Source organism: Uloborus diversus, chromosome 3, assembly GCF_026930045.1.
Source record: "Uloborus diversus isolate 005 chromosome 3, Udiv.v.3.1, whole genome shotgun sequence".
NCBI lineage: Eukaryota > Metazoa > Arthropoda > Arachnida > Araneae > Uloboridae > Uloborus > Uloborus diversus.
Window position 1 is genome coordinate 168,632,035 of NC_072733.1, and position 21,747 is coordinate 168,653,781.

Consider the following 21,747-nt stretch of genomic DNA (forward strand, 5'->3'; position numbering starts at 1 on the left):
ATGGTATGAAGAGTAAAGATAGAATAACAAATTGTTAAAAACTTCTTGTACGAGTTATGCGCTGATCCTCCATCAGTATTCGATGAGTCTGGTTTCAGAAGGAAAGAAATCTTGTATCGTTGAAGTGCTATTATCTGAAGCAAAAGGTTCATCCACCATCACAGAACGAACAGCTGGTGTCATATATGAAGCAGTGAGAAGCAAAGGGATGTAAGTGGACATTTTCAAGTTTTGTACAAAACGCGTTTAAAGATAAGATCCTAGGTAGGCTTTCATTGATTTTCTTTTCTAAATCATGCTGTATAGAAGCAACTACCAGGCTTACTAGTACCATCTCTAGCCCCAAGATAGAGGAGAAGTTCACCAACCATTTGTACTGGTTATCTCCAAATTTTTAATTTTGCCACTTGCTTCCCTTTGCTTCTCACTGCCTCATATGTAATAGATGGAAGATACCTGCTTCATCATATTTTTGGTAATGATCTGTAAGCTTCAAGGAAATATGCCAGCAATGCAGTGTATAGGTAATCTGTAAGTATGGGAAAGCTCGTGTCATTTTCGATGGGTGCAAAGCAAGTCACCACAGAAATATAATCTGCGTCCTATTACAACAGCCAATCCTTCTCCTCTAGAAGACTTTCTGCGTTTTAAATCTTGTGCTTGCTCTGAGGGTTTCATTGTATATAGTGAATGTTTGAAAAGTCTGAAAGTAGACTGAAGTGCTGAATTATAGGCACAAACTGTGTTAGACATAGCTGCAACAATAACGATTTTGCTGAGGATATAGATTCCAAAAAACATCTTGATAACGAAACTTTTTGTTACAAGCTTAGGAGAAATCATTTGAAAGCAAAAAACAGTTCAGCGTAATTATTCTGGCCATTGAATCAAATGTGCCCCATTAGGGGGGTTGGGGGGGGGGGAAGGATAATATTTTAGCATATAATTTCGTTTTGGGAGGTGAGCTACTGTTCTTATGGGGTAGACAGTCCTGATTTAACGCATTTTTGACTTGCATGAAATAATACTTCTACTTGAAATAAAACGGGGGGGGAGGATTTATTTTATTTGGCGGAGGGGGGGTGGGTGCTGTAGCTTTGAGAGGAGATGCACCATCAATCTTGGAAGATGGACACACTCGATTTCTAACTTTAACTTAGCATAAAATAATGTTTCCATATGAAATGTGTGGAGGGGGGCTCGGGGGTACTGCTTCGATTTACGGGGATAGGGGAGCTCTGTAGCAGTAGTGGGTTATGTCATCCCTCTTGGGGGTCAAACACCTTTAATTTCATGCTTTTAAATTTAGTAAAACATAATTTTTTACTTTAAATTTACTCTAAAAATTCTGGAAAAATACGCAAAACAGCAATTTTTAGATGCCCCCCATTCCAAAACCCGACGCACAATGGGGTGGGACTTTTTACTTTTTCTTATTGGGAGGGTAATAAACAATTTGCACCAGGTTTAGCTTTTTTTTTTTTTTGGATGTTTGGGTCCGACCCCTATTTTTACTGTACTATACTTGATTTCATATTTAGTTTTCGAAATTATATTCAAGTTTCTTAAATCAGCGCAAAATTTATGGAATACAGTCGAACTCGCTTATAGCGAGACCTGATTTAGCGAGGAATTCAGAAAGATTTGGTTGGTACAATGTTAAGTCTATAAGAACGAACCTCGTTTTTAACGAGCAAACCTCCGCTTAAAACAAGTAATATTTTTGTAAGTCAAAAATGTCTGTTGATTTCTTCCTCAGAAAAGATTACTCTAGTTTTGGAAAAATTTCATTAACATTTTGAATTTAACCGAAAAATAGAGATTAGACACAAGTTATGAGAACAATTGATGACAGGGCCTTTTTTTTTTTTTTTTTTTGAAATTCTTGGTTTGGAGGAGAATTTAAAAAATATATATTTGTGGAAGAGAATATTACCATTTCTGAGATATAATACTTCCGAGGTTATTGTAGCTGAAAGTCAAGAGAGGGGGGGGGGGGAGGAAAACGACCACCAACATGACAAATGTGAAGAATTTGAAGTTAAATGGCTCTCGACATGGCTTCTAAAGTGCAGAACAACTTCAAACTGTTTTGAAGTCACGGATGTAAATGACGATGTTTTTCGGACCCCAAGTTCTTCGAAAACAATAACAAGAAAGAGACAATAGGACAGTTCAAATCAAATAGCCAAATTCTTTGGTACTGTACATAAATATAATAATAACAAAGCAAATATGTATGAAATTTATGATATTTTTCACTAACCCGTTTTTTAAGAGCAATCGGTTATAACAAGCAAATACTCTGCGGCCCCTTCGCGCTCGTTATAAACGAAATTGACAGTATGAAAAAAGGAGCTGATGTGCACATCACATGACTTCCTTTTACTCCAATTTTAATGTCATTTTCCCATTATTGGCAATTTTAATGTGATTCAATAGTTTACTCCCTAAATATCACCACCAATAGCCAAATTGAAAATAGATTTTTTTAAAAAAATCGCTAAATTTGTCGCCAACTTGGCGACAAAACTTGGCGACCAAAAGACTGGCAATATATTGCCAAGTGTCCGCCAAATTATAACACCACTTGAGTATACATCGAAATTAACAATGATTTCCCCCTAAAAAGGGGCAAAAGACGCCTTTAGAAACACTTGAATGCAACCAAAAGGGGAGGTGCACAACTAGACCCCACTAAGAGTCTACGTACCATATTTCAACTTTCTAGGACATACCGTTCTCGAGTTATGCGACATACATCCGCACATACGCACATACATACATACGTACATACTGACGTCACGAGAAAAGTCGTTGTAATTAACTCGGGGAATGTCAAAATGGATATTTGGAGTGTTTATATGTTCTTAGGCACTTATCCACGCGTGGTCGGTGGAAAAAAAACTCAACATTCATTCGGGGGTTAGCAAAATGGAAATTAAGGCCGAATTTTGTGTGAAAATTTTTTCGCGAATACAATACTTCCTTTTTTTGAAAAGGAAGTAAAAAGGGGGTTTTATGATACCGAAGGGTATCTTTAAAGAATTCGACAGACCATTGAAAACCCAAAATAACTACCATTTTTATCACAATGAAACTATTTTTGTGAAAAGAATAAAATTGGTGAATCATTTTATCTCTTTCTAACGTTTTCAAGAGTTTTTTTAGAAAATCCTTTCAAGAAATGCCCGGAAATGAATTACCTAAATCCATCACATGCGGGAGAGGTATTGACGCGATGATTTTCGAAAAACTGAAAAACATATTTATTTCGTATATTTTAGGGTGAAATGAACAACACCATTCCCAAAAAAGGACATAGTTTATGTTTCAGCAAGTTTTTGTATGGCAATGAGAAAAATTATTTTCCCTTTTTCATTGATATTTTTATTTAGTACTTTTAGAGCTTGAAAACGGTGATTTTTATCTAATAATGTGTTTGATTGTGTCATGGTATGGTAGGCAATATGACTCGTTTCTTTATCACCATGGTATTAATTTCAGCATAATCCAAAAACTCAATCAAGTGACAATAATAATACCCATTGCAGATGTTTCGCTTTCAATGATCGACATATTAGACTCCTTTCTAAGAGAGAGTGTACTCATTCACTTTCTCTGTTTTGGTATGAGAAACGTGTTCCTTCTAATTTCATCAAAGTAAGTTTTTAATTGTTATCTGTTCAAACTAACCGATTGATTCAACTCATTATTGGTTCTACTGCATCAATTCTTTGTGTAGAGTTAGATGGTGGTGTTGGTTTTTGATTTAAGTTTATTGACATTTACACAGAGCCATTTTTGAAGAAACTTTGGTTAGGTCGACGAACCTCACCGGTCGACCGGTGAGTAACCGGTAACAAACCGCAGCGTTCTATCATCTATCGGTTACCTCACCGGTTACCATTTTAAGCTGTTGATTGGTGGATTGGAGCACGTGACCATTAACTGTCACGTGATTAACTAACCGGACACTGCCGGTCGAGCTCGTCGAACGTAAGCTTTGAAGTTGATGAAATGGCTCAGTCGACAAAGGACAAAGAGATGTATGTCAAGGAGTAGGTGAGACCGGGGCTAGTATGCGAAGGGGTAAGTATGCGAATGTTAAATAATTTTCTCGTTTTTCGTTTGATAGCTCTGAGTGAGCTATCTCGTAACCACGTATAGTCCGTGGAGTTTGTGACAAAAATACCCAAAACATTTCACTTCCGGATACCAGTCTGAAATTTTGCACAGTGCTTATGTACATATCTAAGAGCAAAAATCCGCCGGGAGGCATTTGATCAGAGGTCATGAACCCCCTGTGATGACGTCATCAAAATGGCCGCCTTTTAAAGAAAAGTACGTTCGTTTAACTGCTTAGAACTCCATTATGGATCTTAATATTGTGATATTCAAGTATATCATTTAAAAGCACTTTAAAAGAGCTATTTACTAGTAATTGAATTTTTTTCCTATCACAAATGGTTTAAGAGTTATTACAATTAACGTCATCAAAATGGCTGCCTGGAAAGGTAAGTACGCGCGTTTAACTGCTTAGAACTACATTACAGATCTTTATACTGTAATATTAATGTGTATCATCTGAAAGAGCTTTAAAAGAGTTATTTAACAGAGACTGATTTTTCCTCCGAAGACAAGTAGTTCTAGAGTTATTAAAATTTCCGTCATCAAAATGGCTATCGTGAAAAGGTGAAAAGTTTCGTTTAACTGCTCAAAACGCTTTTAGAAATCATTCTTCCGTAAAAAATAGGTACACTAAATAAAAGCTTTAAATTAAACTAGAAAAATATGCATTGTCCCCCCCTACATTAAATAGGTTTTAAAATTTCACTGCAATAACGTAACTGCATGGAGCGGTAAGGGGGGGGGGGGATTCTCATTGAACTGTTCCAACTGTTCCACCGGATCTAACCAGCAGTGAAACTTTTAATTAAAAATTCCTTACCGGATTAAATACACATATGTATTGTCCCATAATACACTACTTCTCTTGCAAGCGCGAACGAAGGCAGTCTAGCGGCAAGAATCAGAACGACTACTCGATTTTTTCCCGCAAACAAGCTGTAACTTTGGATTGCATTCTGCCTACCTCGTTTCTTTCCAGTTCTGCTGTTCTCAGCAATAATTTATTCCATAGTGATATGTTTATTATTTAGATATAATTTTCAATAACTGAATATTTGACTGGTTAATGCTGTAGCAAATAATATCAAATAAAGGTGAGTCACATAATTCTATTACGGTTTGAAATCGATAACTTCGATTGTTCGTTCCAGCTAGCATTAAAATTATCATATATAGCTTGTATTCATTCCTTTACGTCATTTTCAATAAGCAAAACGTAATAAAAACTCGCAATATTTTTTGGAATAAATTTTTCTCCTTCATTTGTTCCATGTGACATCAAAATACTAACATAGCTTGCAATCATTTCTTTAATGTGATTTTGAAAAAGTAAAACATTTAATGAATTAAGTGTTTGTAATCTAGGTCCCATCTACGTGCCCTGCTAAAATCCATTCATTGGGCTATGCCGAATGAGTATGGCGAAAATAAAAAGTTGTTTATGTTAGGTGGTCTCCACATAGAAATGACTGTTTCATCTGCAATAGGCACATGGCTTGAAGGAAGTGGATGAACTGAACTCTTAGTAGAAACTCATGTAACAACATCAGGAAGAGCAGAAGGAGCACTGAAAGTTTCGCATGTGAAGGGAAGTCGATACCATCACGATTTCGCAGTAACTACTCTCCAAGTTCTGTTAGAGAAAGCGTATCAAAATCGAAAATATATAGACGAAACATTTACAGAGTGGGTTAAGCGAAGGTCAGAAGAATCGCCTCAGTTTAAGTACTGGAAGATCAGCATGGAGCTAGAATGTATACTTTTAAATCTGGTGCGCACTATTCGTCAAGAAAATTTCTCAGGTTTTACTGTCATTCTTGAGAACATATGTCTATAGATGTTTGCTCTTGATCATACAAATTATGCCCGATGGCCTTCAGTATTTCTGTTCAATTGGAAGCAGTTACCAGAGATGCATCCAGCTATTTTCCAGTAAATTCAAGGGTTAAATATATCTGGCTCCAAAGCTGAGAGAAAATTTTCCAGGATGGCACACGACCATTTGCATGAGCAAAACAACAAGTTAATTTAAAAATCATCAACTAATCTATCCCGTTTAAGTCATATGAGGCTTCATTAATACAATGGATCGTTGCTGGACCGGAAGTTGCGCGCATGATTGGGAAGTTTGAAGAAAATCAGAGTCTGAAGTCTGACGTCACTACTGAAAAGCTAGATACTAGATACATGAAGATGCTAAAAGCTTTTGTATTCGATATGAAACTCGTGTTTCCAGCCTAGTTGAAACAATTGAAGAACACGGGAATCTTTCGAAGATGACGATTTAACTGCAGTAAACAGCAACAAAATTATTCTCTCGGAAGAAAGTGCCATTTCTATGATGTCAGCTCAAGCCAATTCAATACATTTGTAGAAGATCGCTTAGTGTTAAGAAAATTATCCATACATGATGTTATTAAAAGAAACAATCTCCTCTTGATGAGCAGAAAATATTTCTGTTCAGTCCAAAGACAAGCAAAACATTGTTGATTTGAGGAAGACAGCACTCTTTTTGCTAAGCTATATGTTGCCGGCCAAGCAACTCAAATGGATGTAAAAGATTTTTTTCCCCTTGAAAAAGGCCAGTGTCCACCTTCTATATCCAACTTTGACAAATTTAGGAAACCAAGAAAAAAGTCCGACGTAGTTTCTTGTATCGTCCAATCTACTGGACTGGTTTTGACGGCTATTCCGGAACCACATTGTTCATTGATGGGGCTGCACTGATTCACATGCTTTTCCTCAGTCTACTCGAATTGTCCAACAATACTGCGATCAGATTGTGAAGCCGTACATATTAATGAGATTTAAAAGCGTTCATAGAGTAGATTTAATTTTTGATCCGTATTCAAAAGGAAGTTTGAAAAGCGACACGAGACAATCGAGAGGATCTGGACCAAAAATATGTATAAAATCCAATGTTTTGATACCAAAGTCATTCACTAAATTTCCTGCGAAAGATAAAAATAAAGAGGAGCTTTTCGAATTTTTGGCAGAAAATCTCGTGAAAATGGATCTACCAGATGGGAAGCAGGTTGTATGCACCTACAAAGACAGAAATTGCTTCAGTCAAGAACAATTTTGAAACCATGTCTCCTGTGTCCCACGAAGAAGCCGATGCGATGCTATTGCTTTATATGCAGCATGCAATAGAATACTCGGGTCATGCTAAGATCACCGTGAAAACTGTTGACAGTGACGATGTAGTGATTGCTATATTCCGAGTTCCAAAACTGCAAGAGCTATGGGTGGAGTATGGAAGTGGAGAATATCTGCGGTATCTTTCCATCCACGTTTTGCACCGTAAATTTCCACAAGGTTTACCAGATCTTCTGCCTTTTTTCCATGCCTTTATATGAGTTGATCCGGTGTCTAGTTTTGCCAGCATTGGTAAAACTAAGAACTGCATGGAAAATGTGGATGGCGTTTAGAGATGTTTAAGTTAGAATGTTATGTTAGAAAGTTTTTTTTACTATACTAAAGTACCCGAAAGCATCAATGAAGACAATAAGCATTTCCTACTTATTCAACGCTTCCTCGACCTGACGTATCATTCATCAAGCTCAGTGGAAACCGTAAATGCGGCTAGGAGAATTTTCTTCACCCAGCAAAACAGACCAGTTGAATGTATTCCACCATCTAGCAACGTTCTTCTGCATCACCTAAAGAGAGCAATGTTGCAGTGTTCACTATGGACAAAATGTCTTCAGAAAAATTTTCAACTCTTGGATCCATGTCAGTGGGGATGGAAAAAAATTAGTGAAGAGTTTGAATCTCTTTAGTATGCACACCCCGAAATAACAATTGAGAAATTACAGGAACTTATATCATGCAAGTACAAAAAGATGTCTACACGCTGTCCATGCGTCTGATCAGGTCTGAATTGTACCCTTCTTTGTAGTTGTGAGGGTCAGTGCAATACGTAAAACGCTCCTTAAAAAAACTTATTACAGTTTTCGTTATAACAGGTACTTTTTCTTTGTATTAAAACGTGTAATTTTCATCTATTTCTCTTAAATGTTTAAAATGTAAGCATGTTTAACAAAATTGTTTTATTATACGCTAGCATTAATAGTTAAGTCCTCGATCCATTTGGGGCGGTGACTTTGATTATTTCTGCATTTTAACCTCCCTTTCATTCAGTATACAGGTAAAATACTGACAAAAGGTGTTAACACATGAAGTACAAATTTAAATTTAATGAAACTGGAAAGGTTCTTTTATAATAAAGGTATAACAGAAAAAATTTTACTCCAATATCGGCGAATACAAGAAAGTCATTGTTTTCCTATCAGTTTTCACGTTGATATTGTAATAATTATTAAACTATTTGTCTTCTTTACTAATAATAAAGCTCAAAGTTTGTCGGGATATCTGTCCGGATGTCTCTCTGTGACGCGCATAGCACCTAAACCATTCGGCTTATTTTCACGAAATTTGGCACAGAATTAGTTTGTAGCATGGGGATGTGCACCTCGAAGTGATTTTTCGAAAATTCGATTTTGTTCTTTTTCTATTTCAATTTTAAGAACATTTTACCGAGCAAATTATCATAACGTGGACGAGTAAATTACCAAATTATCATAACGTGGAACCGTAACACAAAAAAAAAAAAAAATGTTGAGAAGACCAGGGCCCACCCAGGGCTGTCTTGCAACTGAGGAAGGAAGGAAGGAAGGTACCATAAAATGACTGAGCAAATTAACATAGCAAATTGGCGAAAAATTCATCATCCATTGTGTGTAAATATATACAGGTGAATCAAATGACCTTTTAATTTTTTTACTGCAAGCAAAGCCGTGCGGGTACCTCTAGTAGAAAATAAAACTAAGCTCTATTAAAGAGCTTTTTTAAATAGCTTTCAGATAATGTATTTGATTTTTACAAAATTATGACCTATTATGTAGTTCTAAGCAGTTAAACCAACGTACTAACCGATACATGGCGGCCATTTTGATGACGTCACCAGAGGGAGTTTTGACCTCCAATCAATTGCCTCCCGGCGTTTTTTTGCTCTCTTATATGAAAATAAGTGCTGTACAAAATTTCATACTGGTATCCGGAAGTGAAATGTTTTTGCACAAACTCCACCGACTAGTAGCTGCATCGCTACTGTCAGTGTATTTTCAGTGAAATCTGCCAAGCTGAACGTGTCTCACGAGAGAATTGTTTTTTCGCAGCGTTAAGTAATTGTTTTCATCATTAGTTATTTTCTCACAGAACATATAATAGTAGAGTAATTTACCAAAACTTATTAATATTGAATAGCTCATGTTTCTACGCAACAAGTGACGTTCTGTTCAGATTATTTTATGAAACCATTTTTAAACCAGTGTAACTTGATTTCAATACGGCGAGTTGGGGCTAGTAGGCGTATGTTTTTCGGGGTAAGTGTGCGAATTCGCATTTAAGTTTTTAGAGTAAAAACATTAAAGAATTGAAATTTAAATTCTGTAAATTGTCAATTCAATGAAGTAATTGCATTAGTTACACTATTCTTGAGCTTATCTATCATTTCTTACGGACATGCTTAAATACAATTGCCAACATACGTGCTCTTCTTTCCGGAAATGAGAAAATATAAGAGAAAAACCAACAACGGGCAAACCCCTACAAATACAAATACAAAAGTAACGACCAGCAACAGGCTCTGGGCCCAGTTAGACTAGTCCTAGTCAATTTACAATCCCCAGTGAAGATCAATGGCTCTCTTAAAACTGTCTACTCCTTTGCTCATTACCACCTCTTCCGGTAAGCTGTTCCAAGGTTCCACTACCCTGCTAAAATAATAATTTTTCCTAATATCCATGTTAGCCTGAGATTTAAATAGCTTAAAACAATGACCCCTTGTCCTGTTTTCAGTGCTAAACTTTAGCCCCGTAACATCTTTCGTTTTAATAAATTTAAACAGCTGAATCATGTCCCCTCGGTCTCTTCTTTGCTCAAGACTGTACATTTTTAGCCTTCTAAGCCTGGAATCATAATCTAAGTGGGAAAGACCATTTATTAGCCTTGTAGCCCACCTTTGAACCCTTTCCAATACATTAATGTCTTTCTTAAGATAAGGAGACCAAAACTGAACAGCATACTCCAAATGGGGTCTTACCAAACTTCTATATAAGGGCAGAAGAACTTCTTTAGATTTATTTGAAATAGATCTATTGATAAACCCAAGCCTTTTTTTGGCTTTGTTACTAGCTATGCTGCACTGTTGGCTAAACTTTAAATCCTGACTTATTAAGATCCCCAGATCAGTACCTTGGTCTGCCTGACTAATGACTGAACCTTGCAAATAATAACTTGTACACTTACTTCCATGTCCTAAATGTAGCACTTGACATTTCCCAACATTAACAGCCATACCCCATTTATCAGCCCACTCCGTAATATGATCTAGATCCTCTTGCAGCTGATTTGCTTGCTCTTCATTTTCTACAGTCCTCATAACTTTGACATCATCAGCAAAACAATTCATGTTCCCAGAAACATTTTTGTGAATATCGTACATAAAGACAATGAACAAAACAGGCCCTAACACTGATCCTTGAGGAACCCCGCTTAAGACCTCACTCCAATTAGAATAATTTCCCCTTACAACTACTCTTTGTTTCCTTCCGGTCAGCCAATTTTTTACCCAAATGAAAGTTTTCCCTCCTATTTCTATATCAGCTAATTTGCTAAGTAGAGCAACATGCGGTACCTTATCGAAAGCATTTTGGAAATCAATGTAAACAACATCTACAGGCTTCTTATTGTCCAAAGCCATGGTAATTTTGTCATAGAAATGTAATAAATTAGTTGCACAAGATTTACCTTTCCTGAAACCGTACTGAAAACTAGTCAATAGATTATTAGTCTCTAGAAAATTTACTATCTTAATTTTCATCAATGTTCCAAAAATTTTGCAAACCACCGAAGTTAGACTCACAGGTCTATAATTTCCCGCACTCCCTTTAGACCCTTTCTTGAAGAGCGGTGTAATGTTAGCCAGCTTCCAGTCCTCTGGCACTGTCCCCGAATTATAAGAAGCATTGAAAATGTTTGCGATTACATCTGCTAATTCCTCTGCACATTCAACTAAAAATTTCGGATAAATATTATCTGGCCCCGGAGCCTTAGTCTCTTTAATTTTTTTCAAATGAAGTAAAACGTCATCCCTGGAAAATACTGTAACGGATTCGGTGCGACTTCCACTTTCTTGAAATGAAGACACAGTTCTTGATAAAAACACAGGAAATTTATTTACACTATGTACAGGAAAGATCTTCAACAACTGCCAAATTATTCATCAGCAATTAAGCAATTATCACACAACACCGTAAACTCAACGTTTACACACGTATTTACTTCCAAATACGAAAACAACACAGCGAAATGCCTCGCTATAAACAGAGCAAAAATCTTCTCAGTTCGAAATCTGAATCGAAACTCTCCGTTTTTCCATCGCTAACGGCTTTTATAAACATCCAAGAATTTTCCACAACATTCTTTCTGCTTCGAGAAATGCGTAGACCGTTATCAAATTTTATCAATGAAAATAAAAAGAATAGGGGGTTGTATACTTTAGCCATATGTTAAGGGGTTGTATATTCATTACGGGAAACTATTTACAGGTTACGTTACTACAATAATTACTATTTACAGGATTTGTAACATTGCCCCCTTCCTAAGGACTGCACGTCCCGGGCAGTACAATCCCCAGAAAGGTGCCAAACTTCTATCACATGTTCACAAATACACACATTAAATAATAACCAATAATGCATAGGAAACACAATAATAACAAGAAATATTACTAAACATTAAAAGCAAAAAAATTATCTACAACTTTTATGTTATCAACCATGGTTGTTTACGTAATACTCATGAACTATGGCCATAGTATGGGGCTAACCGATCATAATGTACAACCCTAGGTTTTGCATTAGGTGATTTTTGGATCCTCACTACGACGTCATTTAGTCGGTTAAGGACTTTGTAGGGTCCATCCCAATGCGACTGCAATTTGGGTGACAGACCTTTCCGTCGGATGGGATTCCATAACCAAACCTTGTCGCCTTCGTTGAATTTATGTCCAGTAGACCTTGTGTCATATCGGGTCTTCATCTTCTCCGCCGCGATGTTGATTCGCTCTCGTGCGAAGTTATGAACGTCTTCCAACCGGGCCTGGAGATCCTGGATGTACTCCTCAGGCGATGAAGGCGCATCCGGAGGACGACCGAAGACGAGATCACAAGGTAGCCGAAGCTCTCGTCCGAAGAGCATCTGAGATGGGGCATATCCGATAGTCTCGTGGACAGCACTGCGGTAGGCCAGCAGGAACAAAGGTAGCTTCTTGTCCCAATCCTGTTGATTTCTGGATACCATAAGCGAGAGATTATTTAGGATCGTGCGGTTAAATCTCTCCACCATGCCGTCCGATTGTGGGTGTAGTGGTGTTGTCCTAGTTTTCTCAATTCCGAAAATTTGACATAGGCCCTTAAACACAGCAGAGATGAAATTCCTCCCTTGATCGGAATGAATCTGCAAAGGTGTTCCGTATCTCGAGATCCAATGTTGGACTAGAGTCTCTGCTACGGTAGTAGCCTCTTGATCTGGAATGGGATATGCTTCCGGCCATTTGGTGAAGTAGTCGATGGAAACAAGAATGTATTTGTTCCCATCAGCAGTTCTTGGTAGAGGACCCAGGATGTCGATCCCAATTCGTTCGAAAGGAGCTCCAACGTTGTACAGATGTAGCTTCCCTCTGCTTCTCTTCTTCGGTCCTTTACGAGCAGCACAGGCGTCACAAGAATGGCACCACTTATCCACGTCATCCTTCGCCTTGCTCCAGAAGAAGCGCTCCCGAACTTTATTGAGAGTTTTCAAGACACCAAAATGTCCTCCAGTCGCACTACTATGTATTTCTTTCAGAACATCTGAAATCCTGGATCGAGGAAGTAGTAACTGCCACCTAGATGTCTTGCCGTCGTCAGATTCCCATTTCCGGTGTAGCACGCCGTTCCGTAAATGGAGTGAGTTCCATAAAGCCCAGTATCTTTTTGTTGCAGGACTGAAGACGGAAACGTCCTACCAGCTAGGGCGTCGACTGTCACTTTCCATGAACTCTAAAATTGGTTTTATGTCGGGGTCTTCAAGTTGATCTTTTCGAACTTGGTCGTCACTCCATGGATCAGGTTCTGATGATATTGGAGTCACTGTCACCTGATAGGCGATAGGGCTAGTCGTTCCATACTGTTTCTCGATTCGGGAACAATAGTGGCAGTTCTCAGGACAGGGTCTCCTTGATAAAGCGTCAGCATTACCGTGAGATAACCCTTTTCGGTGTTTGATCTCCATGTCATATTCCTGGAGTCGCTGTATCCATCTGGCTATCTGGCCTTCCGGATTTTTGAAGTTCAAAAGCCAAGTTAATGAGGCATGATCTGTCCGAAGCAGAAATTTTCGGCCGTAGAGGTAATGATGGAAGTGTTCTACAGCTTTACTATGGCCAGTAACTCCTTTCTGGTGACGCAGTAATTTCGCTCCGACTTTGATAAGCATTTGCTCCAATAAGCGATGACATGTTCATTTCCGTCAATTTCTTGGGATAAAACAGCTCCGATGCCCTCGTTGCTCGCATCAGTGTCCAGGATGAAGGATTTTTCAGGCTGAGGATAGGCGAGGATAGGCGTTGATGTTAAAGCCTCCTTCAGTCGTAGAAATGCATCTTCGCATTCCTTGGACCATTCAAACTTTTGCTTGCTCTCCGTCAGCTTATGCAAAGGTCGTGCAATGTTGGAAAAACCCTTTACAAACTTCCTGTGCAGAGCCCCAGGAAACTTCGCAGCTGATGGATGTTTTCGGGACGACTCCAACTCTTGACCGCAGATACCTTCTCTGGATCGGTTTCTACACCTTCAGAAGAGATGATGTGACCAAGGTAGTTCACTTCCCGGCGGAACAAATTACATTTGGACGGGCTTAACTTCAGATTGGCTTCCTTAAGCTTTTGCAGCACCTTCCTAAGATTTGACAGATGTTCTTCGAAACTGCGTCCCACAATAATGATATCGTCTAAATAGACCAGACAGGATTCGTAGGAAAGTCCTCTTAACACTGTCTCCATAAGACGCTCGAACGTAGCTGGTGCATTGCAGAGGCCGAAGGGCATCACTTTAAACTGCCATAAGCCTTGTCCAGTTGTAAACTCTGTCTTCTCTCGGTCATCAGGGTGTATTTCAACCTGCCAGTAGCCGCTCTTCAAGTCCAGGGTCGAAAACCACTTGTGTCCGGAAAGAGTGTCCAAGGTGTCGTCTATCCGTGGAAGAGGGTAACTGTCTTTCTTGGTGATTTCATTCAGCCGTCGGTAATCGACACAAAATCTGGTGGAGCCATCTTTCTTTCGGACCAAGACGATGGGAGAGGCCCAAGGACTGGATGACGGTTCGATTACATCATTCTCCTTCATCTCTTTCAGGAGGGTCTCAACCTCTTCCTTCTTGGCGAACGGTAGTCGTCTTGGATGCTGTTTAATAGGGGGGTGTTCTCCAGTGTAGATCCTATGCTGCGTTAAATTCGTACGGCCAACATCCTCCGATGTAGATGAAAACAGATGCTTGAAGTCATCCACCAATTGTTCCGCAGCAGTTCTTTGGTCTTTCGTTAATGGTGCACTCCCAATTAACTTCGATGTCAAGGACTCAGAAGACACAGTCTCGGGGGAATTGATTCTTCTAATGATGCAGTTTACTGGAGTACAAGTTGCTAACACTTCACCTTTCCGGATATTCCTTATCCTTTCACTCACGTTGGCGACTCTCACAGGAATTACATCCTTAGAAAGGTCCACAAGCGTAGATGCTACCAGTACTCCTTTTAGGCTATTGCTTAGGTTAGGGTATTCAATGAGTCCAAATCGAAAACTATTGCTTTCTTCAAGGGAGCCAGGTATTAATGATTCTGACCTTGAGGGAATCGATAAATCTGTTTGAGCTATTATTTGATGAGCGGATTTTACATCACTCTCTGCAGGGAAAACGGCTATGTCTTCTCTCATCGAGTGCAGCTCATTAGTCTTGAAGTCGAGAGTGAAGTCATATTTCTTCAAAAAGTCCAATCCGAGAATGAAGGGGTCCGTGATATTAGCGACGAATGCCGTATGATGGTAGGTGGCATTCCCAAACACTATTTCCAAGTCCACTTTACCGTCAATCTCAATTTTGTCACCTGTCACAGTCTGGAGACTTACGCGTGGCGATGTCCACAGCAGTTTCAATCCAAATTCACGAGCCACATCTGTCCTAATGATTGTCACATTGGCTCCAGTGTCAACAATCAGTCTGCAGGGGTTCCCATTTACATGTGCGTAAATGAAAAGTCCATCACTGCCACTACTAGAAGAGGAAATCTGCAGAGCTTTAGTGGTGGTGATTTCCTTTCCTCGCGTAGCTTGGCGAGCCGGACAACTCCTTCGCATGTGTCCTTCACTACCGCATTTCCAGCACTTCTGCTCTTGTTTCTTTTGGGCTGTTATGCTGCTCAAATGTCTTGTCAAGTCACCGAGTTGTCTCTCAAGTTCAGCGAGGTGGGACGACCTGGAATCAGACTCATCAGCTTCCTGGGTCCGGATTAGATGGCGATCCACACGGGTTGCTTCTTGGGCGGCCTCGTATCTCATCGCATACACAACGGCAGAATTCAGGTCTTTGACATCCGCCATCCGTAGAGCTTTCTGGATTTCCGGATCCCGAACCCCGTCGATGTAGTAGTTGAGTGCCAGGTTGTCTCGAACATCCGCAGGACAGTCGCAAAAAGCAAGATGAGACAGTCTCTCGATGTCCGCCGCTAGCTCTTGCAGGGTCTCCCCGGTTTTCTGGAAACGGGACTTCAACTGGAGTCGGCTGAAATCTTTCTGGCACTTCTCACCGAAGCGAAGCTCCAACGCAGCTGTGAGGGCGGCGAAATCCAGGCGCTGGCTGTCCGGAAGGGTCTGAAGAATGTCCGCTGCGTCACCTCTCAGGGATGCTGCAAGATGGCAGGCCTTGGTAGCAGAGTCCCATCCGTTCGCTTCCGCCACTATCATGAATTGGGTCTTGTATACCTGCCACGAACTTTTCCCATCAAATGTGGCCAGTTTAATGGACGGTCGAGCAACAGATGTGGGAGCACCAAACTGTACAGAGCTGCTTTCCGCGGTCGCCAATCTCCGTTCCATGTCTTTAATTATTTCTTCCTTAAATGAAGTAAATTTCTTGTCTTCTTCTTCCAACTTATTTTCCACACTGGCGATACGCTCTTCCACAGTATCAAATTTTTCTTCCAGAGCATCAACTTTATCTCCCATGGCGGTTAGTTGATTCTCCATCATGGTTTTCATCGACGTTAGGTCACTTTTTATTTCATTTTGACTTGTAGTAATTTTAGCAGTTAAATCACTATTTAACTGTTCCTGGTTAGTCGCCAATTCATTTTTTAATTGTTCTTGATTAGCCGCCATGTCATTTTTTAATTGTTCTTGATTTGCAGTAAAACTTGCAGTCAAATCACTTTTTAATTGTTCTTGATTAGCCGCCATATTTTCAGTCAGGTCGCTTTTCACAGCATTAATTGCTTCCAGAAGTTGTTTTAATTGGTCATCCATTGCGCGAGTAATCACCATAAAAACAAAGTCTATAAATTCAAACAGTCTTTATGAAAAAATGTCCAAAGTCACACTTACTCCAAGAAAGTCCAGAAGAAGCCCCACGTTGGGCGCCAAATTGTAACGGATTCGGTGCGACTTCCACTTTCTTGAAATGAAGACACAGTTCTTGATAAAAACACAGGAAATTTATTTACACTATGTACAGGAAAGATCTTCAACAACTGCCAAATTATTCATCAGCAATTAAGCAATTATCACACAACACCGTAAACTCAACGTTTACACACGTATTTACTTCCAAATACGAAAACAACACAGCGAAATGCCTCGCTATAAACAGAGCAAAAATCTTCTCAGTTCGAAATCTGAATCGAAACTCTCCGTTTTTCCATCGCTAACGGCTTTTATAAACATCCAAGAATTTTCCACAACATTCTTTCTGCTTCGAGAAATGCGTAGACCGTTATCAAATTTTATCAATGAAAATAAAAAGAATAGGGGGTTGTATACTTTAGCCATATGTTAAGGGGTTGTATATTCATTACGGGAAACTATTTACAGGTTACGTTACTACAATAATTACTATTTACAGGATTTGTAACAATACAAAGTCCTCAAGCTGTACTATAGCTTGTGTCTTGTTGTTGTCAACTGTTGAGATACAGTTATCGTTAAAAACACTCCAAAAAAAGGTATTAAGAACATTAGCAATATCACTATCGTTCTGAATTAAAATTCCGTGCTCATCAACCAGTGGCCCAATATGACTATTTCGAACTTTCTCCGAATTAGCGTATGCAAAAAACCTCTTGGGATTCCTGTTTATGTTATCTGCCAGTCTTTGCTCCAACTCTCTTTTCTGAATCCGTACCAAATACTTAAATTTACGCCTTGCCTTACAATATTGGAGCCTATCTGCACTGCGACCTGTTTCTCTAAACCTATGAAAAGCAGCTTGCTTGTAATTTAGAGCGTCTTTAGTTTCCCTGGAGAACCACATTGGCCAAATTTTAGTGTTGACACCCTTTCTCCTAAAAGGAACATGATCCCTAACCGTATTCGCTAGATTTTCCTTAAACTCTGCCCACTGAAGATTCACATCGCTATTGTCCAATCCAGAAGAAAAAACTGCTTTCAAACTCTGCCGAAGTGCCACAAAGTCAGTATTTCTGAAATTGGGCACAAACCTAAAATTCTCTACTTTGTGCATATCAAATTTAATCCCAAACCTAATACTGTTGTGGTCACTATCTCCAATGTGTTTCCCCTACACATAACCCCTGAACAGAGCCTTCCATGTCACAGAAAACTAGATCTAAAATCGCGTCCTGTCGAGTACCCTGAGTTACAATTTGATCTAAGAAACAGTCACCAATTACTTTCAAAAATTCCTCTTCCCTGCTATTACTATGGTAAAAATTATTCCAATCAATTCCTGGAAAATTAAAATATCCCATTATGATGACTGACCCCTTGCTAGAAATGTCACTAATAATACTAAACATCTGTTCGTCTTGACCCTGGCTTAAGTTGGGTGGCCTATAAATATTCCCCAAACGTAGTTTTTTGCCCTTATTACCAATCAACTCCAGCCAAATCATATCAATCTCATTAGGTTTATCATTAATTACCAATTCATTGCAAATTAAAGTGTCTCTGACATAAAATAAAACCCCACCACCTCTTTTACCTACTCTATCTTGTCTAAACAAATTATACCCAGAAATAGATAATAAATCATCATCACTTTCGGTAGCCCATGTCTCGGTAACTCCAATAATATCCAACCTCTCATCTATAATTATGCTTTTCAATTCTTCCATCTTGTTCCTAATACTACGAGCATTTGTATAAAAAACCTTAAGTAAGCCCATCTTACTTTTATTTAATGCTGCACGATTATTTGAATCCCAACTGTTAAATCTTTTCTCTTATTAGCCACCCTATTTCCGTTTCTACTAAAATCCCGATAGTTAGTACCCTTTCGAATTCTGCTCCTTAAACCATGCCCCCCATTCCAACTTAGTTTTTTGATTCTGAAGCCTCTAAAACCAAACCACTAACCATTTTGACCCCTGTAGAGCTCAGATGTAGGCCATCCCTAGCAATCCAATCTCGTTTACATCTACTCCACACATCAATAAACCTGATACTACGCTTAACGCAAATTTCCTTGAGTACCAGGTTCATACACCTAGCCCGTTGGTTTAACCAACTCCTATGCACTCCATACCTGGGAAGCAAACCAACCACTTGGACATTTGCCGAACAGTTGGTTGCTTTGTCCAACAGGGAATCCCATTCCTTTGTAAACTCATCATTGTTACTATGGCCTACATCGTTAGTTCCCACCCACAAAGTAACTACATCCTCTTTATTAAATACCCCCTTCTTTTCAGCAACCCTATTTACATCTCTCACCCGAGCCCCTGGCAAACAACATCTAGCCACCTTACGTCTAACTCTACCTATTGAGTTTCCCACCTCACGCACCATTGAATCTCCCAAAATTATACCCTTTGTTTCCCAGTTAGTCCCCTCAGCAATAACTTCCCCTTTACCTCTGGAATTTTCCCACTATCTAACACACAGCTAATTCCCACATCCTTTTTACTAACTTCCTCCTTTAATTCTGGAATATTCCCACTATCTAACACACAGCTAATGCCAACCTCCTTTTTGCTAACTTCCCCCTTTCCCTCTGGAGTGTTTACCCCATCTACACGCCTACAGCCTAATGCTAACTCACCCTCCAAAGTAAGCATCCTAACTCTGATTTCTGAGAGTTCAACACAATTTGTGCAAATGAAATCCTTCTCAGACTCATCCTTCCCCTTAAACAAGCAGAACATCTGACATAGGTCACAAGAAATCCACTTGTCCCCTTTACCACTTTTAACCTCCTTCATTATGCATATAATTCCCATTCTAGCTCAAAATGGTACACTTAAAAAGTCAATACAAAAATACAAAATTGGAGAAATAATGCTAATTATTAGAATTAGAAAGCATTGGAAGTAAAAGATACAAATATTACTAAATCCTAAGACAAGCAGTAAATTAAAATAAACAAGTTACACCCTAAACAGAGCAGTCAGGCTTAACAAGAAATCAGCACAATTTAGGCTTAGCTACACAGAATAGAAAAACACTTTAAGAAAGCAAGTAAATCAAAAATAAGACTTAAAAGCACAAGAATACTTAATTATATGATAAAATACAATAAAAATTCTGAAACTAAAGTAGTAAAATAAACAATTACAGTAAAAAATCACTTATCTCAGGAGCAGCAAAATCACTCCCCAGCAACTGTAGCGCCCTCTAGCGGCAAAAATGGACTTAGACCTAGTAGTGACTTCCTCTTGTACCAAAAAACTGAAACACATTATCGTTCCCTATAATTGAGATATGTTTGAAATTATTAATAGGCGATCCATTGCATACCTCCTTTTACTTTTTTGACCTCTCAACAAACTGCACACATGCATCTAGGGCAAGTTACTTAAAAAGCGTTCACGATTTTTATTTGTCTTTTGTATATTATCCCCCTTAAAATTTAGTTGTAACATAAATGTAATTGTTTCTGAAAATTGTATGAATTTCATGTTTATATAGAATATTAAAAACTTTTTTTTTTGCCAAGGTGGGGGAGGGAGGGGTGACACCACACATTACCACCGCCCCTGGTGTCACCCATGCTAGTGGTATGCCACTGCACATATATATTACTTTCAATTACCTTATTTACAAAATAATGCAGATTTTTCAAAACATTATAAGCTGGTGGTTTGGAAGGATCTCAATAATCAAATTAATAGATGTAAACAAAGGAAATAGTCTTTTTTGCCTTTTAAACAGAGTCAAAAAAATAACTTTGTCAACTTGAAAGTGAAAAAAAAAAGTAAGAGAAAAGAAGCGGAAAATATATGATTTCATTTTAAATTAACTAATTTTTAATGTTACAATGTGGACTTTTATCATTGAGTTTAAGGAACAGACTATATTAATAACTTTTTATTGGTAATTATAGTGAGTTAACAAACTTAATTTAAAATCAATCTACTAACAGGTGACTTGATGAATGAAGACAATGTCCTAGAATGGCTAACTGATATTGAATCAATGGAATTACCAGATGCTATTGAGGAAGTCAATGCAAAAGTCCTTGAGAACCTAATAGACGAGACAGAATTTGTTGCAGTAATCTTTTGTAAGTATTTTGTTTGTTTGAAGCCCATGTGATAAAAATCTTTTCTTATTAATGAATTATGTTAAATACTAATTTTTTAAAAGATGATGAAAAGATTCTGCATAACTTCAAAGGTACAAAAGTCCTTTTAGGTCAATTTCTGTAATAAGTTTTTTTATGTCAAATGATACTTTAAAGTAAAATTATCACTACGTATTGTCGCCTCAGAGCAACAATAGGGTTGTGTGAAATCTTTGTGTTATTTCTGGGAAAAGATGTCTTAGTGTTGCTCGGAGGTGACGATATGTATATGTTACTCAAAAAAAGCATCAGCTCGTTTACACTTAAGAAATAGATAATATGCTTAACCAAAATTCAATTAAATATTTAAAAATATTATTTATTGATGGAATAACTGATTGATTTTTTAGACACAAAGTTCATTCTGCCTAGTTATTATGGATATTTTTATATATACTTCAGAGTTAGTAATAGGCCTTTTCTACAGAGCCCATCAAGAATTTTACTACGTATACACAGTACAATTGCATAATGAGTAACTTTAAAGTCAATGAACATTTTGTCCCTCAAATAGAAGTGTTTCTGCATCAGCAATATATGAGTTGATTTATAAATTGTGTAATTATAGTGTATTAATTTGTTTTAAAATAATAATGAAATAATGTTAGCATTTAAGCTTAAATGCTGAAAATGTTTTATGTATACTAAGTGAAATTCAAATTTATGAAATTAAAAAAAATATTTTATTAAACATTTTTTTAGTTTTGCATTTTTTAGCAAA

The 21,747-nt window shown here is 38.2% G+C and overlaps 1 protein-coding gene across 1 annotated transcript in view; it reads left to right on the plus strand.

The window, feature by feature from the left end:
* LOC129219267 (uncharacterized) overlaps positions 1-21,747 on the plus strand; it is a 132,542-nt gene that overhangs the window by 27,119 nt on the left and 83,676 nt on the right. The window contains 1 exon segment of the mRNA XM_054853597.1: positions 20,826-20,966. Coding sequence (XP_054709572.1) covers positions 20,834-20,966 — 133 coding nt within the window. The 5' untranslated portion in view covers positions 20,826-20,833.